The following is a 25,346-nucleotide window of genomic DNA, read 5'->3' as shown; positions in this document are numbered from 1 at the left end:
TGTAGACACCTAATTATCCTCTTTGAGGTAGCTTCCATATCACCCAGTAACTGGTGCACAAATCTTGCATCCTCGTCTTGACCTGTCAAAAGGGCGCTAGCTGTGAAGCCAGAAACCTAGTATATGACAAGTATTTCAGAGAAAACACTATATGGTACATGGAACATTAAAGACCTGGCTTAATTACCTTTAGTATGAGGCGATTTCGCGTTCTAACCGGCTAACCCTATATCCTGACATTAATGGCCATAAATGAATGATAAACGGGTTTCGGATAGACACTTAACTTGTATTTGTAGACAGCGTGTTGACAATGGTACACCTTTGGGTTCCATAACACTACGTCCAAGTAACTTTAACAGGAGCCGAATTTGCTCCCGTGTGAGCCTCTGGTCTAGTAAACAACAATGGCTGCCCTCCTTCCTCACTCTGACGCCTGGCTTACATTGTCCACATTTCAGAAAGTGATAGAAGGGTCACATTTACTCTACTTTAATATTGATAATTAAGTTAATTTATATAAGATGTTTTTATGATGGTAAAGTCCAAAGACTAATGTATTTAAGAATAATTCCCACCATAATAGGTGGTGAATTATAATAGTATGTGGTGATGATATCCCGTTTTCTATAGACGGTAATTCCACTACAAGTTACGTTTTCTATGGGTAACTTGTTGGTAATACAGCAGCACTTATTATCTGTCTGTATGATATTAAATGGTGTCGGATTTTCCGACACCTTATGTGTAGTGGAAGCGTGTTGAACAGTCTCGGGCCTTTGAAGTTGATAGAGTTCTCTCTCAGAGTACCTGTTGCACCTCTGCTTTTCAACGGGGGTATTCTGCACATCCTGCCATGCCTCCTGGTCTCATGTGATGTTATTTCTGTGTCCAGGCTTGGGACCAGCCCCTCTACTATTTTCCACGTGTAAATTATTATGTATCTCTCCCGCCTGCGCTCAAGAGAATACAGATTTAGGTTCTTAAGTCGGTCCCACAGGCGGTATAACTTTATATTGATGCAAATAATAAAATATTTGCTACTGCAAGTTGCATGGAATGTTATGCAACTGCAGTTGCTAGTATTTTGCAGCTGAAACTGCTGGAAATTTTTGCAGCTTCGTGGTTGCTAGAAAGTTGCAACTGCAGTTGTTAGAAAATTGCAACTGCAAGTTACAACCTATGATGTGCATGTGCAGGGATACATGTTAAGCGGCCTTAGTAACTATACATGTATACCTATTTTACGTAAATAGGGGCACACGCAGGGGGGAACCTATATGAATACTTTAATAACTATTCCTACATATCCAGCTTCACGGTAGACTTAAGTAAAGTAAACATGGGAAACAACAGTACCTGAACAGAAATACGTGAAATAAAAAAATACATGTCTAATTATACAAGAGTATATGAACAAGGATAGTGACATTGTTATATGGATATTATTATTATATTATTCCAGCAAACACAATGAGCTTTACGTTCATTGTAGAGAGAACCCTTACTCTCTCTCTCTCTCTCTCTCTCTCTCTCTCTCTCTCTCTCTCTCTCTCTCTCTCTCTCTCTCTCTCTCTCTCTCTCTCTCTCTCTCTCTCTCTCTCTCTCTCTCTCTCTCTCTCTCTCTCTCTCTCTCTCTCTCTCTCTCTCTCTCTCTCTCTCTCTCTCTCTCTCTCTCTCTCTCTCTCTCTCTCTCTCTCTCTCTCTCTCTCTCTCTCTCTCTCTCTCTCTCTCTCTCTCTCTCTCTCTCTCTCTCTCTCTCTCTCTCTCTCTCTCTCTCTCTCTCTCTCTCTCTCTCTCTCTCTCTCTCTCTCTCTCTCTCTCTCTCTCTCTCTCTCTCTCTCTCTCTCTCTCTCTCTCTCTCTCTCTCTCTCTCTCTCTCTCTCTCTCTCTCTCTCTCTCTCTCTCTCTCTCTCTCTCTCTCTCTCTCTCTCTCTCTCTCTCTCTCTCTCTCTCTCTCTCTCTCTCTCTCTCTCTCTCTCTCTCTCTCTCTCTCTCTCTCTCTCTCTCTCTCTCTCTCTCTCTCTCTCTCTCTCTCTCTCTCTCTCTCTCTCTCTCTCTCTCTCTCTCTCTCTCTCTCTCTCTCTCTCTCTCTCTCTCTCTCTCTCTCTCTCTCTCTCTCTCTCTCTCTCTCTCTCTCTCTCTCTCTCTCTCTCTCTCTCTCTCTCTCTCTCTCTCTCTCTCTCTCTCTCTCTCTCTCTCTCTCTCTCTCTCTCTCTCTCTCTCTCTCTCTCTCTCTCTCTCTCTCTCTCTCTCTCTCTCTCTCTCTCTCTCTCTCTCTCTCTCTCTCTCTCTCTCTCTCTCTCTCTCTCTCTCTCTCTCTCTCTCTCTCTCTCTCTCTCTCTCTCTCTCTCTCTCTCTCTCTCTCTCTCTCTCTCTCTCTCTCTCTCTCTCTCTCTCTCTCTCTCTCTCTCTCTCTCTCTCTCTCTCTCTCTCTCTCTCTCTCTCTCTCTCTCTCTCTCTCTCTCTCTCTCTCTCTCTCTCTCTCTCTCTCTCTCTCTCTCTCTCTCTCTCTCTCTCTCTCTCTCTCTCTCTCTCTCTCTCTCTCTCTCTCTCTCTCTCTCTCTCTCTCTCTCTCTCTCTCTCTCTCTCTCTCTCTCTCTCTCTCTCTCTCTCTCTCTCTCTCTCTCTCTCTCTCTCTCTCTCTCTCTCTCTCTCTCTCTCTCTCTCTCTCTCTCTCTCTCTCTCTCTCTCTCTCTCTCTCTCTCTCTCTCTCTCTCTCTCTCTCTCTCTCTCTCTCTCTCTCTCTCTCTCTCTCTCTCTCTCTCTCTCTCTCTCTCTCTCTCTCTCTCTCTCTCTCTCTCTCTCTCTCTCTCTCTCTCTCTCTCTCTCTCTCTCTCTCTCTCTCTCTCTCTCTCTCTCTCTCTCTCTCTCTCTCTCTCTCTCTCTCTCTCTCTCTCTCTCTCTCTTTATAATAAGTTTGTAATTAGTGGTATTTTTTGCAAATAAATAACACGCATAGCGTTTCGGTCAAGCCCTTACGCTAACCAATATATTTAACCAGCTGGATGTAGACATGAGCTGCCTCGCATGGTCCTGCTAATATTATTGTTCTTGTGTTTTCATTTGTTTTAAGAAATTAGAGCAGGAAGTACGAGACTGCTATAGTGGGTGCTGCCCACATCTGCTGGTATAAATATTTGCACAGATCAACTTGTGTTTTGCCTCAAATAGCTAAAGGATCAGTACAGAGTGTGGGTGAATATTGTGAAGTATACACACACAATGTACGCATGCGCAAGAAGAGGAAGAAAAGCAATCCCAGTGGAGAGTAAAGGCTAAGGTTCGTCAGTGTTCAGGACGGACAGATTAAACTCGGACCACATCATGTTCTCCATGGTGAGTACTCTTACTGATCTTACCAACTCTCTCATCTGGCGCACTGCATCAACAAGGAACATCTGTGGTATAACACACTGTTTGACTGTGTATTTGTGTTTATCGTCATGTACGATATGATGAAGGATGAGGTACACATGTGGCAGTGATACATATGTAGTATACACATGTATACTACACCTCTTCCACACCAGCTCTTGTGTCCTACTTATGACCTCTCAAATGTGTTGTATTAGAGAAACAAATTTTATATATATATATATATATATATATATATATATATATATATATATATATATATATATATATATATATATATATATATATAAATATATATATATATATATATATATATACATATATATATATATATATATATATATATATATATATATATATATATATATATATATATATATATACAGTATATATATAACCTTAGATGCCTTCAAAACTTTACAAATAACTAGATAATTAACCAGGGCGGAAGACCCTTCAATAGAATATATTATACCTTATTATGTATAGTTATCTTGAGTTGTTATTCAGCACTGTTATAGAATATGGCTTGCCACTTATAGAAGATGGCTTGCCACTGTTAAAGAGTATGGCTTGTCACTGTTATAGAGCATGACTTGCCACTGTTAAAGAGTATGGCTTGCCACTGTTATAGAGCATGGCTTGTCACTGTTATAGAATATGGCGTGTCACTGTTAAAGTGTATGGCTTGCCACTGTTATAGAGCATGGCTTGTCACTGTTATAGAACAAGGTTTGCCACTGTTATAGAGCATGGCTTGTCACTGTTATAGAGCATGGCTTGACACTGTTATAGAGTATGGCTTGTCACTGTTATAGAGCATGGCTTGACATTGTTATAGAGTATGGCTTGTCACTGTTATAGAGCATGGCTTGACACTGTTATAGAGTATGGCTTATCACTGTTATAGGGTATGATTTGCCACTGTTATATAGCATGGCTTGTCATTGTTATAGAGTATGGTTTGTCACTGATATAGAGCATGGCTTGGCACTGTTATAGAGTATAACTTGCCACTGTTATGGAGTATGGCTTGTCACTTATAGAGTATGGCTTGTCACTGTTATAGAGTATGACTTGTCACTGTTATAGAGCATGGCTTGTCGCTGTTATAGAGCATGGCTTGTTGCTGGTTACAGAGCATGGCTTGTCACTGTTATAGAGCATGGTCTGCCACTGTTGTAAAGAGTGATCTGCCACTGCTTACAGCATGGACTGCCCCTTTTGTAGAGTAAAGTCTGCGACTGTTGTTGAGTGCAGTTTGCCTGACATTGATGTAAAGCGTGACCTGGCCCTGCTGCAGGCTTGGCCGGCTCCCGCTCTCACATGATCGTATCTCTTCACCTTCGGCAGGTAAAATGGATCCTGATATCAAGTATATTAGCAGCAGCAGCAGCAGCTGACTTCATGCCCATCGTTGACAACATTACCGGAGATGCAGCAACGAGGATTAAAAGATGTCAAGCGCTGATGTCCCCGTATTACTCACCGCGGTGCTCCCTCTACCCTTACTTCTGCTACGACCCTTGCGCACAGTGGCAACACTTCTCTCTTCCTCTAGATTGGCTTTATAGTCCAACAACATCATTTCCTTATTCTCCCACAACTTGGCCGACCGTTTCACCAATTACTCGTTCCTACCCGACTACCTGGCCAACCATTCCACCAATTACACGTATCTACCCGACTACTTGGCCAACCATTCCACCAATTACACGTCCCTACCCGACTACTTGGCCAACCATTCCACCAATTACACGTTCCTCCCCGACTACTTGGCCAACCATTCCACCAATTACACGTTCCTCCCCGACTACTTGGCCAACCATTCCACCAATTACACGTATCTACCCGACTACTTGGCCAACCATTCCACCAATTACACGCACCTACCCGACTACTTGGCCAACCATTCCACCAATTGCACGCACCTACCTGACTACTTGGCCAACCATTCCACCAATTACACGTATCTACCCGACTACTTGGCCAACCATTCCACCAATTACACGCACCTACCCGACTACTTGGCCAACCATTCCACCCATAACACGTCTCTCCACACTGTTTCTAACAAAACCTTTAGAACCAACCAGACCAATTCCACCTTCAACACCTTCGTGGACCAGGCCTCCATACACTCCAATACTGCCAACAAAACCTCCCAAAACATCCCGACCAATTATACATTCTACACCTTCCTGGACCAGGCCTCCATACACTCCAATACTGCCAACAAAACCTCCCAAAACATCCCGACCAATTATACATTCTACACCTTCCTGGACCAGGCCTCCATACACTTCAATACTGCCAACAAAACCTCCCAAAACATCCCGACCAATTATACATTCTACACCTTCCTGGACCAGGCCGCCATACACTCCAATACTGCCAACAAAACCTCCCAAAACATCCCGACCAATTATACATTCTACACCTTCCTGGACCAGGCCTCCATACACTCCAATACTGCCAACAAAACCTCCCAAAACAACCCGACCAATTCCACCTTCAACACCTTCCTGGACCAGACCAATATACACTCCACTGTGGCAAATAAAGCCTGTACAACCAACACGACCCTTTCAAGATACAATGCCTCCTTGGACTAGACCCACATACACTTCAATATCGCAAACTGATCCTCCAAAATCGCTCATTAAGCCTCCACATAACGCAGAATTACTCACAAACCCAAAATCTATACCGGAGTGGTTACATCCTTCGTACACTGGAGATTTATCAGCAAATCCTGGAAAATCAACACAAAACTGGGGTACTCTACTCCCGGCAACACCAGCTCCACCCACAAGCACCAGCGCCGCCCCCGTCGTCAAGCGAGGGTAAGCTATCAGCATCACTGAATGACTTTCACTTACGTTTATTGGAAATATTCACCAAGATTCCAGATCTTAGTAAATTACTACAGCTGTTACCATAACAATCATAACAGCCGAGAAATATATTGGAAGACACCGAAAGGATAATCAAATCTACATTTCCAACTTTATTTCAGTGAATGTTTATTGCAATAGGAATCAATCCTACTTAAGGGGGGGGGGGGGGCATGGGAGTCGACCCCAACCATCCCATGACACTCACCATAGAATCACACACCACACACACACACACACACACACACACACACACACACACACACACACACACACACACACACACACACACACACACACACACACGCACCCACGCACGCACGCACGCACACACACACGTACGCACGCATACACACACACACAGATATATATATATATATATATATATATATATATATATATATATATATATATATATATATATATATATATATATATATATATATATATATATATATATATATTAGTATATTTTGGTAGCAGTCTTTCCTGTAGACATATATTATTAAATATGACCGAAAAAGTAAGATTAATAATTCTAACACGAATTTTCTCAATCTTTCGTACATTACGCTTCACTGTTGGAGGTAAATCAAAAATCACTTCTCCAAAATTCATTTTTATTTCTAGTCTGACGCGACACGGGCGCGTTTCGTAAAACTTATTACATTTTCAAAGACTTCACAAATACACAACTGATTAGAACTTGCGTTTCTCTGATTTTATATCTACATTTGAGTGAGGTGGGAAGGGTGATGTGGTATTAACACAAGACAGAACAATAGGGGATATTAATAGGGTATTAAAAGTATCAACACAAGACAGAACAGAAACAATGGGTATTGAATAGAAGTGTTTGTAGAAAGCCTATTAGTCCATATTTCTTGATGCTTCTATATTGGAGCGGAGTCTTGAGGTGGGTAGAATATAGTTGTGCAATAATTGGCTGTTGATTGCTGGTGTTGACTTCTTGATGTGTAGTGCCTCGCAAACGTCAAGCCGCCTGCTATCGCTGTATCTATCGATGATTTCTGTGTTGTTTACTAGGATTTCTCTGGCGATGGTTTGGTTATGGGAAGAGATTATATGTTCCTTAATGGAGCCCTGTTGCTTATGCATCGTTAAACGCCTAGAAAGAGATGTTGTTGTCTTGCCTATATACTGGGTTTTTTGGAGCTTACAGTCCCCAAGTGGGCATTTGAAGGCATAGACGACGTTAGTCTCTTTTAAAGCGTTCTGTTTTGTGTCTGGAGAGCTTCTCATGAGTAGGCTGGCCGTTTTTCTGGTTTTATAGTAAATCGTCAGTTGTATCCTCTGATTTTTGTCTGTAGGGATAACGTTTCTATTAACAATATCTTTCAGGACCCTTTCCTCCGTTTTATGAGCTGTGGAAAAGAAGTTCCTGTAAAATAGTCTAATAGGGGGTATAGGTGTTGTGTTAGTTGTCTCATCGGAGGTTGCATGGCTTTTCACTTTCCTTCTTATGATGTCTTCGATGAAACCATTGGAGAAGCCGTTATTGACTAGGACCTGCCTTACCCTACAGAGTTCTTCGTCGACTTGCTTCCATTCTGAGCTGTGGCTGAGAGCACGGTCGACGTATGCGTTAACAACACTCCTCTTGTACCTGTCAGGGCAGTCGCTGTTGGCATTTAGGCACATTCCTATGTTTGTTTCCTTAGTGTAGACTTCAGTGTGGAAACCTCCGCCCTTTTCCATGACTGTTACATCTAGAAAAGGCAGCTTCCCATCCTTTTCCGTCTCGTAAGTGAAACGCAGCACGGAACTCTGCTCAAATGCCTCCTTCAGCTCCTGCAGCTGTCTGACATCAGGTACCTGTGTAAAAATGTCGTCAACATACCTGCAGTATATGGCCGGTTTCAAGTTCATGTCGACTAAGACTTTTTGCTCGATGGTACCCATGTAGAAGTTTGCAAACAGGACACCTAGGGGAGAACCCATGGCGACCCCATCTACTTGCTTATACATGTGCCCATCCGGGCTCAAGAAGGGTGCCTCTTTAGTACAAGCTTGGAGTAGTTTCCTCAGAATACTTTCTGGCATGTCAAGGGGAGTACAGGCTGGATCACGATACACTCTGTCGGCTATCATTCCGATTGTCTCGTCCACAGGTACGTTGGTAAACAGCGATTCTACGTCCAACGAGGCTCTTATCCCTGTGGCCCGTGCGCCCCGCAGTAAGTCCACAAATTCCTTTGGAGACTTCAGGCTGAAGGCGCAAGGAACATAAGGAGTCAGCAGGCCGTTGAGTCGCTTCGCCAGTCTGTACGTGGGTGTGGGTATCTGGCTAATGATTGGCCGAAGTGGGTTTCCAGGCTTGTGCGTTTTGACATTTCCATACGCATATCCAGGTTTATATTCCCCAATGATCTTTGGCAGGTGGAGTCCGGATTTTTTGGCGTTCACAGTTTCGATCAGTTTGTTGACCTTTGCTTTTAATTCGGCTGTAGTGTCCTTCGTTACCCTTTGGAACTTAGTTTGGTCAGAGAGTATGATGTTCATTTTCGCCAGATATTCGTCTTTTTTAAGAATGACATATATTGGCGACTTGTCACCTCTCCTGACAACAATCTCCTTATTCTCACGAAGGCTTTTAGCTGCCGCTTTAAGCTCGGGGGACAGTATGGTGCTTCTGTAGTTGCCTCGATTCTTTCCTCCTTCTGCAATAAGTTCTGCTTGTAAGGTATCTTTGGTAGTGACCTTCTTTTGTGTCTCGAGGTCGAATATGTCGTCCAACAGAATTTCCAAATTCGTGTTAGAATTATTAATCTTACTTTTTCGGTCATATTTAATAATATATATATATATATATATATATATATATATATATATATATATATATATATATATATGTCGTACCTAGTAGCCAGAACTCACTTCTCAGCCTACTATTCAAGGCCCGATTTGCCTAATAAGCCAAGTTTTCATGAATTAATGTTTTTTCGTCTACCTAACCTACCTAACCTAACCTAACCTAGCTTTTTTTGGCTACCTAACCTAACCTTACCTATAAATATAGGTTAGGTTAGGTTAGGTAGGGTTGGTTAGGTTCGGTCATATATCTACGTTAATTTTAACTCCAATAAAAAAAAATTGACCTCATACATAGAGAAAAGGGTTGCTTTATCATTTTAAAAGAAAAAAATTATAGTAAATATATTAATTCATGAAAACTTGGCTTATTAGGCAAATCGGGCCTTGAATAGTAGGCTGAGAAGTGAGTTCTGGCTATTAGGTACGACATATATATATATATATATATATATATATATATATATATATATATATATATATATATTTTTTTTTTTTTTTTTTTTTTAATGCAATTTAAAATGGGGCCGAACCTGACCCGCTTATGTTCGCTAGGTACCGGTGCACGGGGTTCAGATCTGCATGTATATTTGTACATGAGGTATTGATCTATGTGTATATAGATGCGTAACACCTGTGACAAGGAACAATATATGAAGTAATAATACCTTTGACAACAACAGCACCTGTGACAATAACAACAACACTGATAATAGCAACATCTGTGCCAAGAGATAATATATAAAATATGTTCTGTGTGTTGCAGATGCAACCAAATATGTTTGGGGAAAGACAAGATATACCAGTGCTGTGGAGACGGTGAGTAGCACATTAAGTTGTTGACACTACTGAGGCCTTTGTTGTTGCATTGATGTATCTCCTGTGTCAGTGTGAGACACAAGGTTTCTTTATAGATGCCGATATATATGTATATATATATATATATATATATATATATATATATATATATATATATATATATATATATATATATATATATATATATGACAGTGTCAGACCACGGAAGGGGGAAGGATAATTATCAGGGAAAGCGCCAAGCCGCTAAGACTATATAGCACTTGGAAGGGGATCAGAATAAGGATTTGAGATGGGACGGGGGGGGGGGGGGGGCTAAGGAATGATGCCCTACCACTTGGACGGTCGGGGATTGAACGCCAAAGTGTGGCGTTCAATCCAAACTTTGAACTTTCTTGTTATATTTGAACTTTCGTATATTAATACATCTTCAGAAGGAATGATTTACAAGTCAAGTATTGGACACATATATATATAGGGCTGGTGTCAGTGACAGATCTCCGTGGTCTGACGCTGTCACATTTTTCATCACGTGTTAATTTTCGTGATTTACACACACACACATACACACATATATACATATATTCCTTACATGTATGATTGGAGAGCAGCACCATCGCGACCTGCCATGGGAGAGTGCCCATCCAAGTCTACTGGGTGCCCAGAAGAAGCTGTGGCGCCCACTTTCCCTCGCCAGGTAAGTGAGGTACCAGAGCTGAGACGGGTGTACTGCCCCAGCCAATACCAGTAGCCTCGTTGTCTAATGTAGGCCTTACACACTAGCACGTGTTATTTTCAGGAGAATGCACTAAGCCAGTAAGAAGACAAGGAGCTGGGATATGAGGACAAGGAACTGGGATATGAGGAAGAGTGAATAGACTCGACCACTCGGACCATCGGGAATTGAAAGCAGATTTTGATCATTTATTGTGCACCCCATACCTATGGTGTGTGTGGTAGTGGAGGTTACAGAAGCACATAATGGGCTCATAAACTACACTCCAAAATAATTTAGTTGACAAGTTACAATCTGATAAACTAGTTACATAGTTCATGTACATATTAATTGTTTTCCTAGCACAACTGGTTCATGGACCGCATCACAACAGCCTCTAAACCGAGAAATTTATATCTGTAGTGAGCTAGTTATATATTTACTACTAATGCATCTCACACCCATCCAATGGGTGGCGGTGGAAATGTAATAATTAAGTGCACGCAGTACTTACAGTAAGCAAACTTTGGACATTTGGTTAAGAGCTCTAGTGGTACCTCATTTTGAATAAAATACTTTAACATTTCTTGAACATTTGTAAAAGAATTACCTTTAAATTCTGGAAACTTTTTGCATTCAATTACATATTGCCGTAAGGTATGTGAATAGTTCTGCTGACAGAGTTTACATTAGATCATGTCAACATCAGCAAGCTTTGCAAACTCCCGGAGATATGTGTAGCCGAGCCTAAGCCTAGGAGTAGTAACGTCAACATTTGCGGTGAGCTAGTTTCATAATTTTATTTGTTTATCATGCACAACGCCCCCCCCCCCCCCCACCATCCAGCGGGCGGCTGTGGGAAGGTTACAGTCACCTCCATTTACTACTTACAGTTAACAAAACTAGGGAAATTTAGCTAAAATATTTGGTAGTAGATCATCTTGAATGAAATATTTACACATCTAAACGTGTTTTATAGATTTTCTCTTAATTCACGTATATGTTTGCACTCTATCACATGGTGACTCTTAGTGTCTGAACATTTTTGTGGCACAGTTTACCTATTTTCAAGTTTTTTCTTTGGCTAATTTTGTATATATATAAATGTTATCATTACTGGTGTGTGCAGGTCAGTGGTCGAAGGTGTATGATAGACAACCAGTGTGGTGTGGGGGAGAGGTGTTGCTACGACGCCTGTCTCCAGGAGTTCCTCTGCTCGAACCTCACCCGTGGTACCAACCATCAACTCAAGAACCACGATGACAACAACCTCGTTCTCAAGAACAACGATGGTAACAATCACGATGACAACAACCTCGTTCTCAAGAACAACGATGGTAACAATCACGATGACAACAACCTCGTTCTCAAGAACAACGATGGCAACAACCTCGTTCTCAAGAACTACGATGGCAACAACCTCGTTCTCAAGAACAACGATGGTAACAATCACGATGACAACAGCCTCGTTCTCAAGAACAACGATGGTAACAATCACGATGGCAACAACCTCGTTCTCAAGAACAACGATGGCAACAACCTCGTTCTCAAGAACAACGATGGTAATAACTACGTTGTCAAGCACCACTATGGCAACAACCACGAGGACAACTACATCTATGACAGCAACCAAGATGGCAACAACCACAATCAAATCCATCTCTATAGTTACTATGTCAACATCATTTCCTAGGCTTGATTTCAAGTACTGTTAAATCAACATGGGATTTTTTATAGCATAGCAGTTTGAAATGACTACCACAACCACCACCACTACCACAATTAATCCTTACTCATATAATTGAAATTATCTTAATTGGGTGGTCATGACATTTATAAAAACTAAATAAAAGTGTTGCAATCAATTACTGTATTTTTTTTATTATTGTCCACTGTGGCGTGATCTGACTGGTAACTAACTCTCTACTATAGCGTGATCTGACTGGTAACTCTCTACTATAGCGTGATCTGACTGGTAACTCTCTACTATAGCGTGATCTGACTGGTAACTCTCTACTATAGCGTGATCTGACTGGTAACTCTCTACTATAGCGTGATCTGACTGGTAACTGTTCACTATGGCGTCTTAAAATATACCATCATCTAAAGATATATGTGCTGGGTCACCATCGACCCAACTGTGTCTGTTGCCACAGTCTGTTGCATCCCTGCCGACCAGGAGCACCCGGATACCAATAGGTATACAAGGCAAGGACAGTTGGTGGCGTTACCTTCTCTTTGATTTGGATCCATATTGAAGGAGTTGCAAACCACTAACCATATTCAGTTGCAGATATGCCGGTCAGGCAGGCATGACGCCTAACCACCATTTGGACTTTAGGTTATGCTTATTAGAGAGATCATATATTGCGACAGTTAAATATATTCACTTAGAGATTTGGTTTAATGAATATATATTGCATATTACAAGCTTTTGCAATTAATGAATATAGTTTACTATGAATATTTATTATTGTCACTTTAATTAGATTAGGTTAGGATTAATATATATGGAACTCGTACTCAGCTGAATTCTATATTATCTAAAGTAGAATCACGGCGCTTGATGGGAGCTGGTTCACAGGTTGACATGGTAGCCGCAGTCAACAACAGTGGACATTAAACGCGGTCCCACCTGCAAGTTTAGCTTGCCAGTAGGAAATAGACCACCACTATTAGTTCATGTAGCTACTAGTAGCTTGACTACGGCACCAAATTCAACTAAGCCTGGTATGTGTGTATATTTTGATAATCCTACAGTTGGATTAAATTATAAATTATCATATCTGTTACACATAATTTAGGGACATTGGTTTAGAGTACTTTGGAAGTAGAATAATTGCACGACGAATAACAGTAATCGGACCACAAAACACTGGTCCCCAAAGTAGAGGTGAAATTTCCAACAGTGTTGACCCGACCACACACTAGAAGATGAAGGGACGACGACGTTTCTGTCCGTCCTGGACCATTCTCACGTCGATTGAGAATGTCCAACAATATAAACCCCACACCAATATAGTGGAAGGAAAAATATATTCAGCTGTAATGTTCTAATATTTAATAATAGTAAACTGTAATATTTATTAACATTCAACATTCTCTAAACACATCAAAACATTATTATTTAATAATTGCAATAATAAATGTTATGTAAGCGAGAGAAGCACTAAACTCGGTGTATGCAACATTGTACCGCCACACTGTACCTGAATTTATTTAAATTTATATGAGGGCCACTATATCTCTAGTGGCCTCGACGAGGTCACGAAGCCGGCGGCTGGTCAAAGTTACCCCATTTGTTCTGATGATTTCATCCAACTGGATTGCGAAATTCAGCAGTTTTGGCATTACGGCCTCGGCGGGCAGGCGGTTCCATGGATGGAACCTATGGGTGGAAAAGCATCTCCTGTTTTCAGTCCTTTGTGGCTTGAAACCGTTGCTCTTTGATTGTGTTACATCAGACCTTTTGAAGAAGTTGTCCGGAACAATAGCCTCCAAATTGTTTAGTATTTTAAGTTTTGATGAGATCAGCCCAGTCATATTTGTTTGTAAGGTAGTATATGCTACAGTTGTCTAGACCACCACGCAGTATGTTACAGTTGTCTAGACCACCACGCAGTATGTTACAGTTGTCTAGACCACCACGCAGTACATGCTACAGTTGTCTAGACCTAGTATGCATGTTACAGTTGTCTAGACCACCACGCAGTATATGTTACAGTTGTCTAGACCACCACGCAGTATATGTTACAGTTGTCTAGACCACCACGCAGTACATGCTACAGTTGTCTAGACCTAGTATGCATGTTACAGTTGTCTAGACCACCACGCAGTATATGTTACAGTTGGTTAGACCACCACGCAGTATATGTTACAGTTGTCTAGACCACCACGCAGTATATGTTACAGTTGTCTAGACCACCACGCAGTATATGTTACAGTTGTCTAGACCACCAAACAGTACATGCTACAGTTGTCTAGACCTAGTATGCATGTTACAGTTGTCTAGACCACCACAGAGTACATTGTTACAGTGGTCTAAACTACAAACAGTACATGTTACAGTTGTCTAGACCACCACATAGTACATGTTACAGTTGTCTAGACCACCACATAGTACATGTTACAGTTGTCTGGACCACCACACTCAGCACATGCCCCTCCCCCATCCCCTCCGTGTCAGCTGTGACTGGCGAGATATGGGTGGCCACATCTCCCGACTGTACAAGCACTCTCCTGCTCCACGCATTCGTTTATTATGTTTTCAAGATCATAAACATGATACTTATTACATAAACAATGAAGTAAAATACGTGCTGACTGAGTCGATAGTGTAGCGAAGATGCTGATGGAGCGGGGAAGGCGCTGACGCCATTAACGGTGTGAGGGAGTTGACAAGAGCAGCTTGCTTTGGGTGGCGAGGCAGAGCTGGTGGGCGCCGGCCACCTGCCGGAGACGGTCACACAGCAGCTTGGGGAACGCCTTCACGTCATGAGCCAACCGGATCACAACTACCTACCATATCACAAAACCAATGTTCAGTGCTTAAATGTGCATGCATCTACATGCTCACTATTTCAAGACAAATCATATTAACAAGAATAACAACCGGCGTAAGAAGCGTCTTAATTGGCTTCCTCGCCAAGCTTGGAGGAATGCCTCAGCGTGGACATCCAGACCTTACCAGAAGCTCTGCCTGATAGGCATAGCTTCAGAGTCGTCTGCCATGTCAGACAACTCTGTAGAGTCGTCTGACATGGATACCTGACCTGACCTTTCCCCTCTACCATACCACAGTTGGCACTCTACCGGACCTTCCTGCGACACCTGATATACTCACCCCGTCAAGAGCAATGGTTGGCACTTGTGTGAGCGCTGGTGTTAGTTGTCGCTGCCTTCGGCCGGCTTCCTGGAACAAATTGAGGCCCTCCACGCTGACGGCACACTGGTACATCCTCTCCACCCTGGCTGGCTGGTCCACCGTACACTGCAACATGAGAGACAGAAGAATATATATATATATATATATATATATATATATATATATATATATATATATATATATATATATATATATATATATATATATATATATATATATATATATATATATATATATATATATAGATAGATAGATAGATAGATAGATAGATAGATAGATAGATAGATAGATAGATAGATAGATAGATAGATAGATAGATAGATAAATAGATAGATAGATAGATAGATAGATTATTAGGTACTCATAATAGGTTTACTCAGGATCACATATTCTTCTGGCTAGGCAACCCATTCTCCTGTTTATATAATAGTTTTTGTAGCTATCTGCAACATAGTAAAATCATTGACGTTCTAATCAGTTAGATAATAGAACTTTGTACTATTCACTTCATAGTCCGAAAAATGAAACGAAAAATAAACTTAAATGTTCCTAGGCCTAATATAGCACACATATGTACTATATTAGGCCTCAGATAGTGTGTAATAAGCCTAGGAAGGTTAGGCTAGGTTTGTTAAGTTTGTCTTTGGAACATAAATTGAAAATCGTTTTTCGGTTTGTCCAAATTCAATAGTACCAGTTGCTACTTTCTAATTGCGTTGTACGGTTGTACGTCGGTATATGTACTATGGTCCTCGTCCTTCCTATAAGTACTATCAAAACAGGGTGATGGGCTGGGATATAACAACACACAAGGGAATGGAACTATCAGGAGAAATCGCCAGGCCATTACGACGATATAGCACTTGAAGGGATCAGGATAATGATTTGGGATGGGACAGGGTTAAGGAATGGTGCTCAATTACTTGGACGGTCGGGGATTGAACGCAGACCTGCATGAAACGAGACCGTCCAGCCCCAGTGGTTGGGCTAACAACACAAACAAACAAACAAGGCACAATTATAAATAATATTAGCATATACTGCACCTGTACGGCAGCGGCCATGATGGCGGTGAAGTTTGAGGTGCTGAGGATGTGTGTGTGTTGGGTGAGGCAGGCGGCGAAGGCGAGCTGGGCTGACTCTCCACCAGTCAGGTGACGACCTCCACAACTGACCAGCCAGTTCCCCAGACAGTCACCATACCCGTACTGGCAGCCTCCATCCTGAAGTGTTGACATTACTCACACACCTGTCTCTCTCTTATTACACCTGCTGCTATATTGATGCTCACACACCTGTCTCTCTTATTACACCTGCTGCTATATTGATGCTCACACACCTGTCTCTCTTATTACACCTGCTGCTATATTGATGCTCACACACCTGTCTCTCTCATTACACCTGCTGCTATATTAACACTCAAACACCTGTCTCTTATTACACCTGCTCAACTACCGTAAGCACAACTAGGTGAAAATACACACACACACACACACACACACACACACACACACACACACACACACACACACACACACACACACACACACACACACACACACACACACACACACACACACACACACACACACACACACACACACACACACACACACACACACACACACACACACACACACACACACACACACACACACACACACACACACACACACACACACACACACACACACACACACACACACACACACACACACACACACACACACACACACACACACACACACACACACACACACACACACACACACACACACACACACACACACACACACACACACACACACACACACACACACACACACACACACACACACACACACACACACACACACACACACACACACACACACACACACACACACACACACACACACACACACACACACACACACACACACACACACACACACACACACACACACACACACACACACACACACACACACACACACACACACACACACACACACACACACACACACACACACACACACACACACACACACACACACACACACACACACACACACACACACACACACACACACACACACACACACACACACACACACACACACACACACACACACACACACACACACACACACACACACACACACACACACACACACACACACACACACACACACACACACACACACACACACACACACACACACACACACACACACACACACACACACACACACACACACACACACACACACACACACACACACACACACACACACACACACACACACACACACACACACACACACACACACACACACACACACACACACACACACACACACACACACACACACACACACACACACACACACACACACACACACACACACACACACACACACACACACACACACACACACACACACACACACACACACACACACACACACACACACACACACACACACACACACACACACACACACACACACACACACACACAGCAACACACACAAAAACACACACACACACACACACACACACACACACACACACACACACACACACACACACACACACACACACACACACACACACACACACACACACACACACACACACACACACACACACACACACAACACAACACACACACACACACACACACACACACACACACACACACACACACACACACACACACACACACACACACACACACACACACACACACACACACACAGCAACACACACAAAAACACACACACACACACACACACACACACACACACACACACACACACACACACACACACATATATCACACCAAACCTGACTCCTGAAGCCCACATCTAAAGAATAACATCGGCAGGATATGCGAGGCTGGCTAACGTCAGAACTGCCTTCAGAAACCTGTGTAAGAAATCTTTCAGATCCTTGTATACCACGTATGTAAGGCCAATCCTGGAGTATGCGGCCCAAGCATGGAGCCCGTACCTTGTCAAGCATAAGACGAAGCTGAAAAAAGATCAGAAGTATGCCACTAGGCTGGTCCCAGAAATAAGAGGCATGAGTTACGAGGAAAGGCTGAGGGAACTGCACCTCACGTTGCTGGAAGACAGAAAAGCTAGGGGAGACATGAACACCACATACAAAATTCTCAGGAGAATTGACAGGGTAGACAAGGATGGATTATTTAACACGGGTGGTACAAGCACAAGGGGACACAGGTGGAAGCTGAGTACCCAAATGAGCCACAGGGAAATTTGAAAGAACTTTTTACGTGTCAGAGTAGTTAGTAAATGGAATGCACTAGGAAGTGATGTGGTGGAGGCTGACTCCATACACAGTCTCAAATGTAGATATGTTAGAGCTCGAGAAGCTCAGGAATCTGTACACCAGTTGATTGACTGTTGAGAGGCGGGACCTTACCTTGCCAACTTTGCCATAAGGTATTAGTTCGATCTGCAGGTGATTCTGGAGGGCTGCGGTGAAGGGTATGAGGTGCTCCTTGATGAAGACGCTGCAGTCACTGCTGGCGGACGTCATCATCACACTCACCTTCACCTGTAGCAGTAATGTTTTCATCTTCTCTTATCACTTACATGTTCATGACTACTACACCACTGTCATGTTCCTCACTAATGCACTACCGTCATGTTCCACACTGCTGCATTACTGGCATGCATAGTACTGTAGTGAGTATATTGTTTGTACTCGCTACAGAAGCGAGTACAAACAATATACTCACTATAACCTCTCATTAGCTTAATGACTAATTAATGGCGTAACTAATTAGCACTAATTACACAAGCTATAATCATATCCCTATTTACAGGTAACATTCTTTCCATCCTGGCTGGAGGAAGCTGAGGTGTAGTCACCGAATATAAACAAGAGAATTGTGAATACCCGACTACTTGCCCCGCTCTTGTGCCAGGTAAGTTACGGCTCACCATGACTCGTGAATCTATAACAAGAACAACGAATAGCCGACAGTACAATTTCCACAGTGAGTCAGATAACTCCAGTACAGACACTGGACTTACCTCACCTCAAGAAGGTAGCACTCGGCTGTACAGTTCTAATCGACCCCAAGACGCTGCCAATGCCAACGACCGACTAATGTAACCAAGCCTACTAAATAAATATGAAACTCACTAAACACAGTGTATCTAATCTACCCAACAACGTAACATAATCGTACGTTACAGTACATATCCGTACTGTACTAGTATATGTGGTTTGTGATGTACTTTTACCTGCTATAATCTGCCTGTTAGGCAAATCGGGCCTTGCATACTAGGCCAAGTAGTGCATTAAATTAATGTACTAATAAATTTTATAGTCAGGAAAAATACAGCTAAGACAAACGTAAATATTCCTAGGCCTAGACTAGCACATATGTGTACTATATTAGGCCTAAGATATCGTGAAATAGGCCTAGGAGAGATTAGGTTAGGTTTTATATTTATTTTACGGTTAAAAAATTTCCGGTTTGTAATAAATTCAATAAAGCAAGTCACCTTTCTGGTGGTCTGTCACTACATGTTGGTACTCATCCAAGTGCACTAGACCTTGTGTGTTAACCCCTTCCTCCACTTACCTTGCGTGGGCGTGGAGTGGGCGTGGTGATGGTGGGCGTGCACACCTTGGACCTGTAGCAGGCGTGGGTGCAGCAGGAGGAGCCCGCGGGACACTGACCGTTCAAGCTACACGTCCGCTGTATTATACAACTTTCCATCACTAACGGTGTTCAAGTGCTCACTTAACATTACTTTATTATTATTTTAGACATTGTAGACAAGAGCCAATCAACAGAAGGCATTGTAGACAAGAGCCAATCAACAAAAGGCATTGTAGACAAGAGCCAATCAACAAAAGGCATTGTAGACAAGAGCCAATCAACAGAAGGCATGTGTGAAAGAACCAGAAAGTGGAAGGCATAATGTTCAAGAGCTGATCAGTGGAAGGATGCCTTACCTGAGCTATGCTTCGGACGCGTCTGGCACCTGTCCCATACGCGAGGTAGGGGCAGGCAGGGGGCGTGGTCACCTGCGGACACCCACACTGTCCATACATGCCACACCTGTCATATGATATACCTGTTATGGGATACACCGGTCACGATAAACACCTGTCATGGGCTACCACGGGAGATACCTGTCATGGGAAACATCAGTCATGGTATACACTTCTCATGGCATACAATTGTCCTGGTATAAATCTGTCATGAAATACACCTACCATAGAATGTACCTGTCATGTGATACACCTGTCACGTAACACCTGCTCCTGCAACACACCTGCCAGCTATCCCAGTACTCAGCATGTGGTATGATACACTGTACTTCCTGCTTTGGTAACCTGTAGAAGTTACCACAGGTTACCACATGGTAACCTGTAGACGTTTTTGTAAGCGGTAACCGGGCAGGTCTTTAGACAGCGGGCTTCCAGCAGATCATAAATGGTCTCCTCCATAAATGGATATACAGTACCATAAATGTAAATGGTCCATAAATGGATATACAGCACCCATCATGTGGTATGATATACAGATACCCAGTAGGTTGCATGATGGATTGGCCTAAAGTTACAAAGGAAGTAATTAAAAGGTACTCATCAATGCTTACCAGTATCACAAGAAAAGCAAAACTTTCCTATTATGAGAATAGATTCAAAGAAGCAAAAGGCAACATGAAAAGCACATGGAAAACCATCTCTGACATCCTAAGAACTAAACAACACTCATATAACCAGATAAAACTCTCAAAGGATGGCTATACACCTGTAACTGATTTAGAAATGGCAAATGATTTTAATAGCTTCTTTTCATCGGTTGGTGCTAACCTTGCCAAAAAAATCACACGGACTCGGATACATATTTGCACATCTCTCTCTCTCTCTGGCCTTCTTGTTACCAAGAAGGAAGTATGACGGTATTGCTTTATGGCGGGAGCCGCGATGTGGATCACCTTCATATTGTGCTTCACCTCACGCCAGTCTCTAATTACAATAAATACAACAAAATGTATGAAAACTTACCAAGGCGGTGGATAGTACACAGGCGTCACTGTTGGAATGGTCGGGTGCGTGGAGGGCGGGAAGGTGGTGGAGGAGGAATTGGGTTCGTTAGTGGGCATGAAAGTAGGTGGGGGGTTGGTAGGTGGGTATGTTGGTGGAGGGTAGGTAGGTGGGTATGTTGGTGGAGGGTAGGTAGGTGGGTACGTTGGTGGAGGGTAGGTAGGTGGGTACGTTGGTGGTGGGTAGGTAGGTGGGTACGTTGGTGGAGGGTAGGTAGGTGGGTACGTTGGTGGAGGGTAGGTAGGTGGGTACGTTGGTGGTGGGTACGTTGGTGGAGGGTAGGTAGGTGGGTACGTTGGTGGTGGGTACGTTGGTGGAGGGTAGGTAGGTGGGTACGTTGGAATCCAAGTAGGATATGGAAGCGGTGGGTAAGGGGGAAAAGTGGGTGGCGGTAAAGGTGGACGTGGTCCTGGTGGACCGAAACAGCACGGATTAAGGTGTTGGCCGGGCAATTGGCATTTAACTTGTCGAGGACACCTCAACCGTTTCCTGACCACACCAGGTGTCACGTAGTGCCCGGAGGCCTGGTGACCTCTGTAGTGCCTGACGGTGAGGTTTCCTTGAGTGCGAGGCACCAAGTTGTCTGCAGCTGTGCTGGACATCAGTAGCAACAAGACCTGTCAGACAACAACCCTGATTATCTCCTGATGATACGGCCTACTGATGATCTTGATATAGGTTAGGAAGGAACGTACCCATATCATCTGCTTATACACACAAACACACGGGGATAAAGGTGCCGTAAAAGCAGAGGTGAAGAGAAATGCATGGCTTTAACAGGAGCCAGGAGCTATGCACAACTAAATGCACAATCATAAGGAAGAGTAAAGAGCTGGGAAATATGAGAAATGACTGAAACAGAGACGATAAGCGAGATGTGTGAGGGAAGACGAGAAAAAATGGGCGTGTAATTATAGAAACTGAGAACAATAATGACAGAGACGAAAAAGAGTGTTAAGAGAGATTGCATGAGCATAAGATAGATAAAGATGGGAAACGGAAGGAAGAATAGGAGTAAACGATTATCTACTGGATGGGATAATTTTCAGAAATAAGTGAGAGGTGAGAGGAAGAACAAGTTCCGTTGAGAGAGGAACTACAGAAAGTCCAAGGTAGGTATTAATGATATACACTGTCAAGGAAGGCTAAAATCTCTATAGGGTCAGAAACCTGATAAGGGGAGCGCACGGCCAAAGAATCTACAAACAAGATAATTGAGAGATACATTTTGGATGTCACTGTAAATACCAACTCCTAAATCAAGAAAGAACAGACAAGAGGCTAATCCATAAAGAGAAAGCAGTACTTATTCAAGGCCTCACTGAGATAACAGAGAAAACCAAAGCTGAATGCATGCGTAAAGAAAGAGGAACAACCATACAGGTCCTTGGATTACAATGCTTATATGAGGCTGGGAGGGCCTTAGTGGAGATGCACAGATTAGGATCATATGCAACAGCACAAGAACACTAAAGAATTAACTTACTAAGCTTCGTATTTATAAATGAGATAGAACCAAGACTCCTGATAAGGCAAAACACATTCTTTGGTATATAGAAAGCATCAAGTGGCTATATCTGGAAAGCTATTCCATATCTACAGCTGTTATAGACACCAGTAGCAATATGGTCAACAGCCTCGACTACTTCATAGTGATATACGACCTGCTGATGGCTTTGATACGGTTTAGGCTGGAACAAAGTCGGGTCACAACCAACAGGTTCCAAGTTCGATAACTGCAGAAAGACAGAGGCGTTTGATTTTTTGGGCTTGTATCCCCTTGCCGCGTTGGGAGGCAACCACCGCTCCCCACTGAACCGTCATATTGGGACGGCTAGTGAACCACAGGGTGGAAAAGGGACTGGTGTTTACTCTTACTTTACGTGTGTCGCACCATAGTGCTTCCAGGCCAGCCTGGAGCACAAGCAATTGACAGCAGGTAGGCTTGAGGTAACAGGAGCCTAACTCTTTATTAAGCTAAAACATTAAGCTTTATTAAGCTAATGTCCTATAACTACCAAAGTTCTCAATATGCGGAAAGAATTAAATATACCTAACATTCAAGATAGAATATTTAAAATAAATTTTATGATGGGACTCAAGCTTCTGCATGATAACAAAAGCAACATTGTGTCAGTTGAACTGTTAGAACACATACGTAATGGAACTAGCAAGTCTAAATGGATTCAAAGAACAGTCACTCATATTAAAATGATGGGACTACACGGTGTATGTAAACATGAAAGAGTACAGCACTTCCTTCCACCCTGGCAGATAATACATTTTGACATCCTGTCGCCTGCATACCCCACCATGAAACTAATCACAAACAACCCTCATGCTCAGCTTGCTGCTAAATTAAGCACCATAGAACACATTCACAATATACAAACTAAAAACAACATCGCACAGACCTAATCTTAACCTAATCTAAACTAACTCAACTAAGTCAATAATTTATGTTCTTAATGTAATATAGTAATAATAATTCAAATAAACTAACTGGAAACAATTTATTGAGAATAAAGAAAACCACTCGGCCTATTAGGCAAATCGGGCCTTGCATAGTAGGCCGAGAAGTGCGTTCTGGCTACTAGGTACGAAATAAATATATATATATATATATATATATATATATATATATATATATATATATATATATATACTTCTCGGAAGCTATGGGTCCTCTTCTTCCAGCCAGAGGTGGAATAATATTTCAGAATAATTTAGTTGGTCAAGTCAGCAATGAACAAAGTAACTTACAGTGAATACTCGCTTGACGGAAATTTTGTTATCGGTGGAGGTAGCCATCTTGAGGAAGTGTAGGGGGCTGTGGCCCTATGTTGGCAGGGGTGTACGGCAGAGGTCCTTCTTGTCTGATAGGAAAGTGTTCTGTGCAACGGCTTGTAATAGCCAACACTGAAGAAGGCAGGGTGTTTACTGCTCTCCCATGCTCCTCACGCCATTATATCTACAAGATAAACGAAGGCAGCAACCCTCGACCCGCTCAGCGCATGCGCAGCACCTGCATATGGGGGGCTTTTGTTGCGTGACGCAATAGTGATCTGAGTGATGCAGTACTGTGGTATTCATTCTCCCTACCCCCTAGGAAATCCCTCAGTGTCCCTCAGGACCCTCCTACGTTTCGAAGCACCATCAGTGCAGACGATGTTGTATTTTTGCTGTTTTTCTGCCATGTTCCCCCATTTTTTATTTTTATATTGTCTAAACACGTTTTATACTTTAATCTCAATTAGTATTAAGTTTTAGTCTTTAGTGTTTTTCCTGCCCGAAACGCTTTGCGTAATAGTGGCTTTAGGCATTGTATGTACTAGCTCTATCTATAAATTCAGCAATATTTGTATCACACCTTGTATGTATGTACTTTACCTGAGTAAACATTTGAATTTGAATGTTACAATAACTTGGCTGAAGATATGATGACCCAATCACACATCAGAAGACGGAGAAACGACGATATTTCGGTCCGTCCTGGACCATTATCCACATACGTCTTGATAATGGTCCTGGGCGGACGAAACGTCGTCATTTCTCCATCTTCTGTGTGTGGTTTGGTCGTCACCATCAGTACACTGGCCTGGGGCACATCAGGATCCCCGTACACCCCGAGGCACCATCAGTGTCCGAGCCTGGAGTACGTCAGGATTTCTTTACGCCCAGAGGCATCTTTAGTTAAGGCTTCCCAAATCACGATCCTCCCAAATGAGAGTTCCTACAC

The 25,346-nt window shown here is 42.6% G+C and overlaps 2 protein-coding genes across 2 annotated transcripts; one reads left to right on the top strand and one right to left on the bottom strand.

Moving 5' to 3' along the window:
• Positions 1–4,704: 4,704 nt before the first annotated feature.
• Positions 4,705–12,503, top strand: LOC123757960 (uncharacterized). Its single transcript, XM_045741961.2, has 4 exons — positions 4,705–6,224; positions 9,874–9,926; positions 10,535–10,620; positions 11,768–12,503. The coding sequence occupies exons 1-4, from the start codon at positions 4,705–4,707 to the stop codon at positions 12,329–12,331; spliced, it is 2,223 nt and encodes a 740-aa protein (XP_045597917.2). The 3' UTR covers positions 12,332–12,503.
• Positions 12,504–13,684: 1,181 nt separating this feature from the next.
• Positions 13,685–24,567, bottom strand: LOC123757959 (uncharacterized). Its single transcript, XM_045741960.2, has 8 exons — positions 24,371–24,567; positions 21,569–22,224; positions 20,507–20,612; positions 20,130–20,246; positions 18,956–19,090; positions 16,570–16,746; positions 15,482–15,628; positions 13,685–15,156 (listed from the first exon to the last, which is right to left on the bottom strand). The coding sequence occupies exons 1-8, from the start codon at positions 24,416–24,418 to the stop codon at positions 15,016–15,018; spliced, it is 1,527 nt and encodes a 508-aa protein (XP_045597916.2). The 5' UTR covers positions 24,419–24,567; the 3' UTR covers positions 13,685–15,015.
• Between the last annotated feature and the right edge of the window lie 779 nt (positions 24,568–25,346).

This window comes from Procambarus clarkii, chromosome 40 (assembly GCF_040958095.1).
Source record: "Procambarus clarkii isolate CNS0578487 chromosome 40, FALCON_Pclarkii_2.0, whole genome shotgun sequence".
Taxonomy (NCBI): Eukaryota; Metazoa; Arthropoda; class Malacostraca; order Decapoda; family Cambaridae; genus Procambarus; species Procambarus clarkii.
Note: the sequence above shows the minus strand (reverse complement) of the source record. Positions and strands in the feature narration are given on the sequence as shown.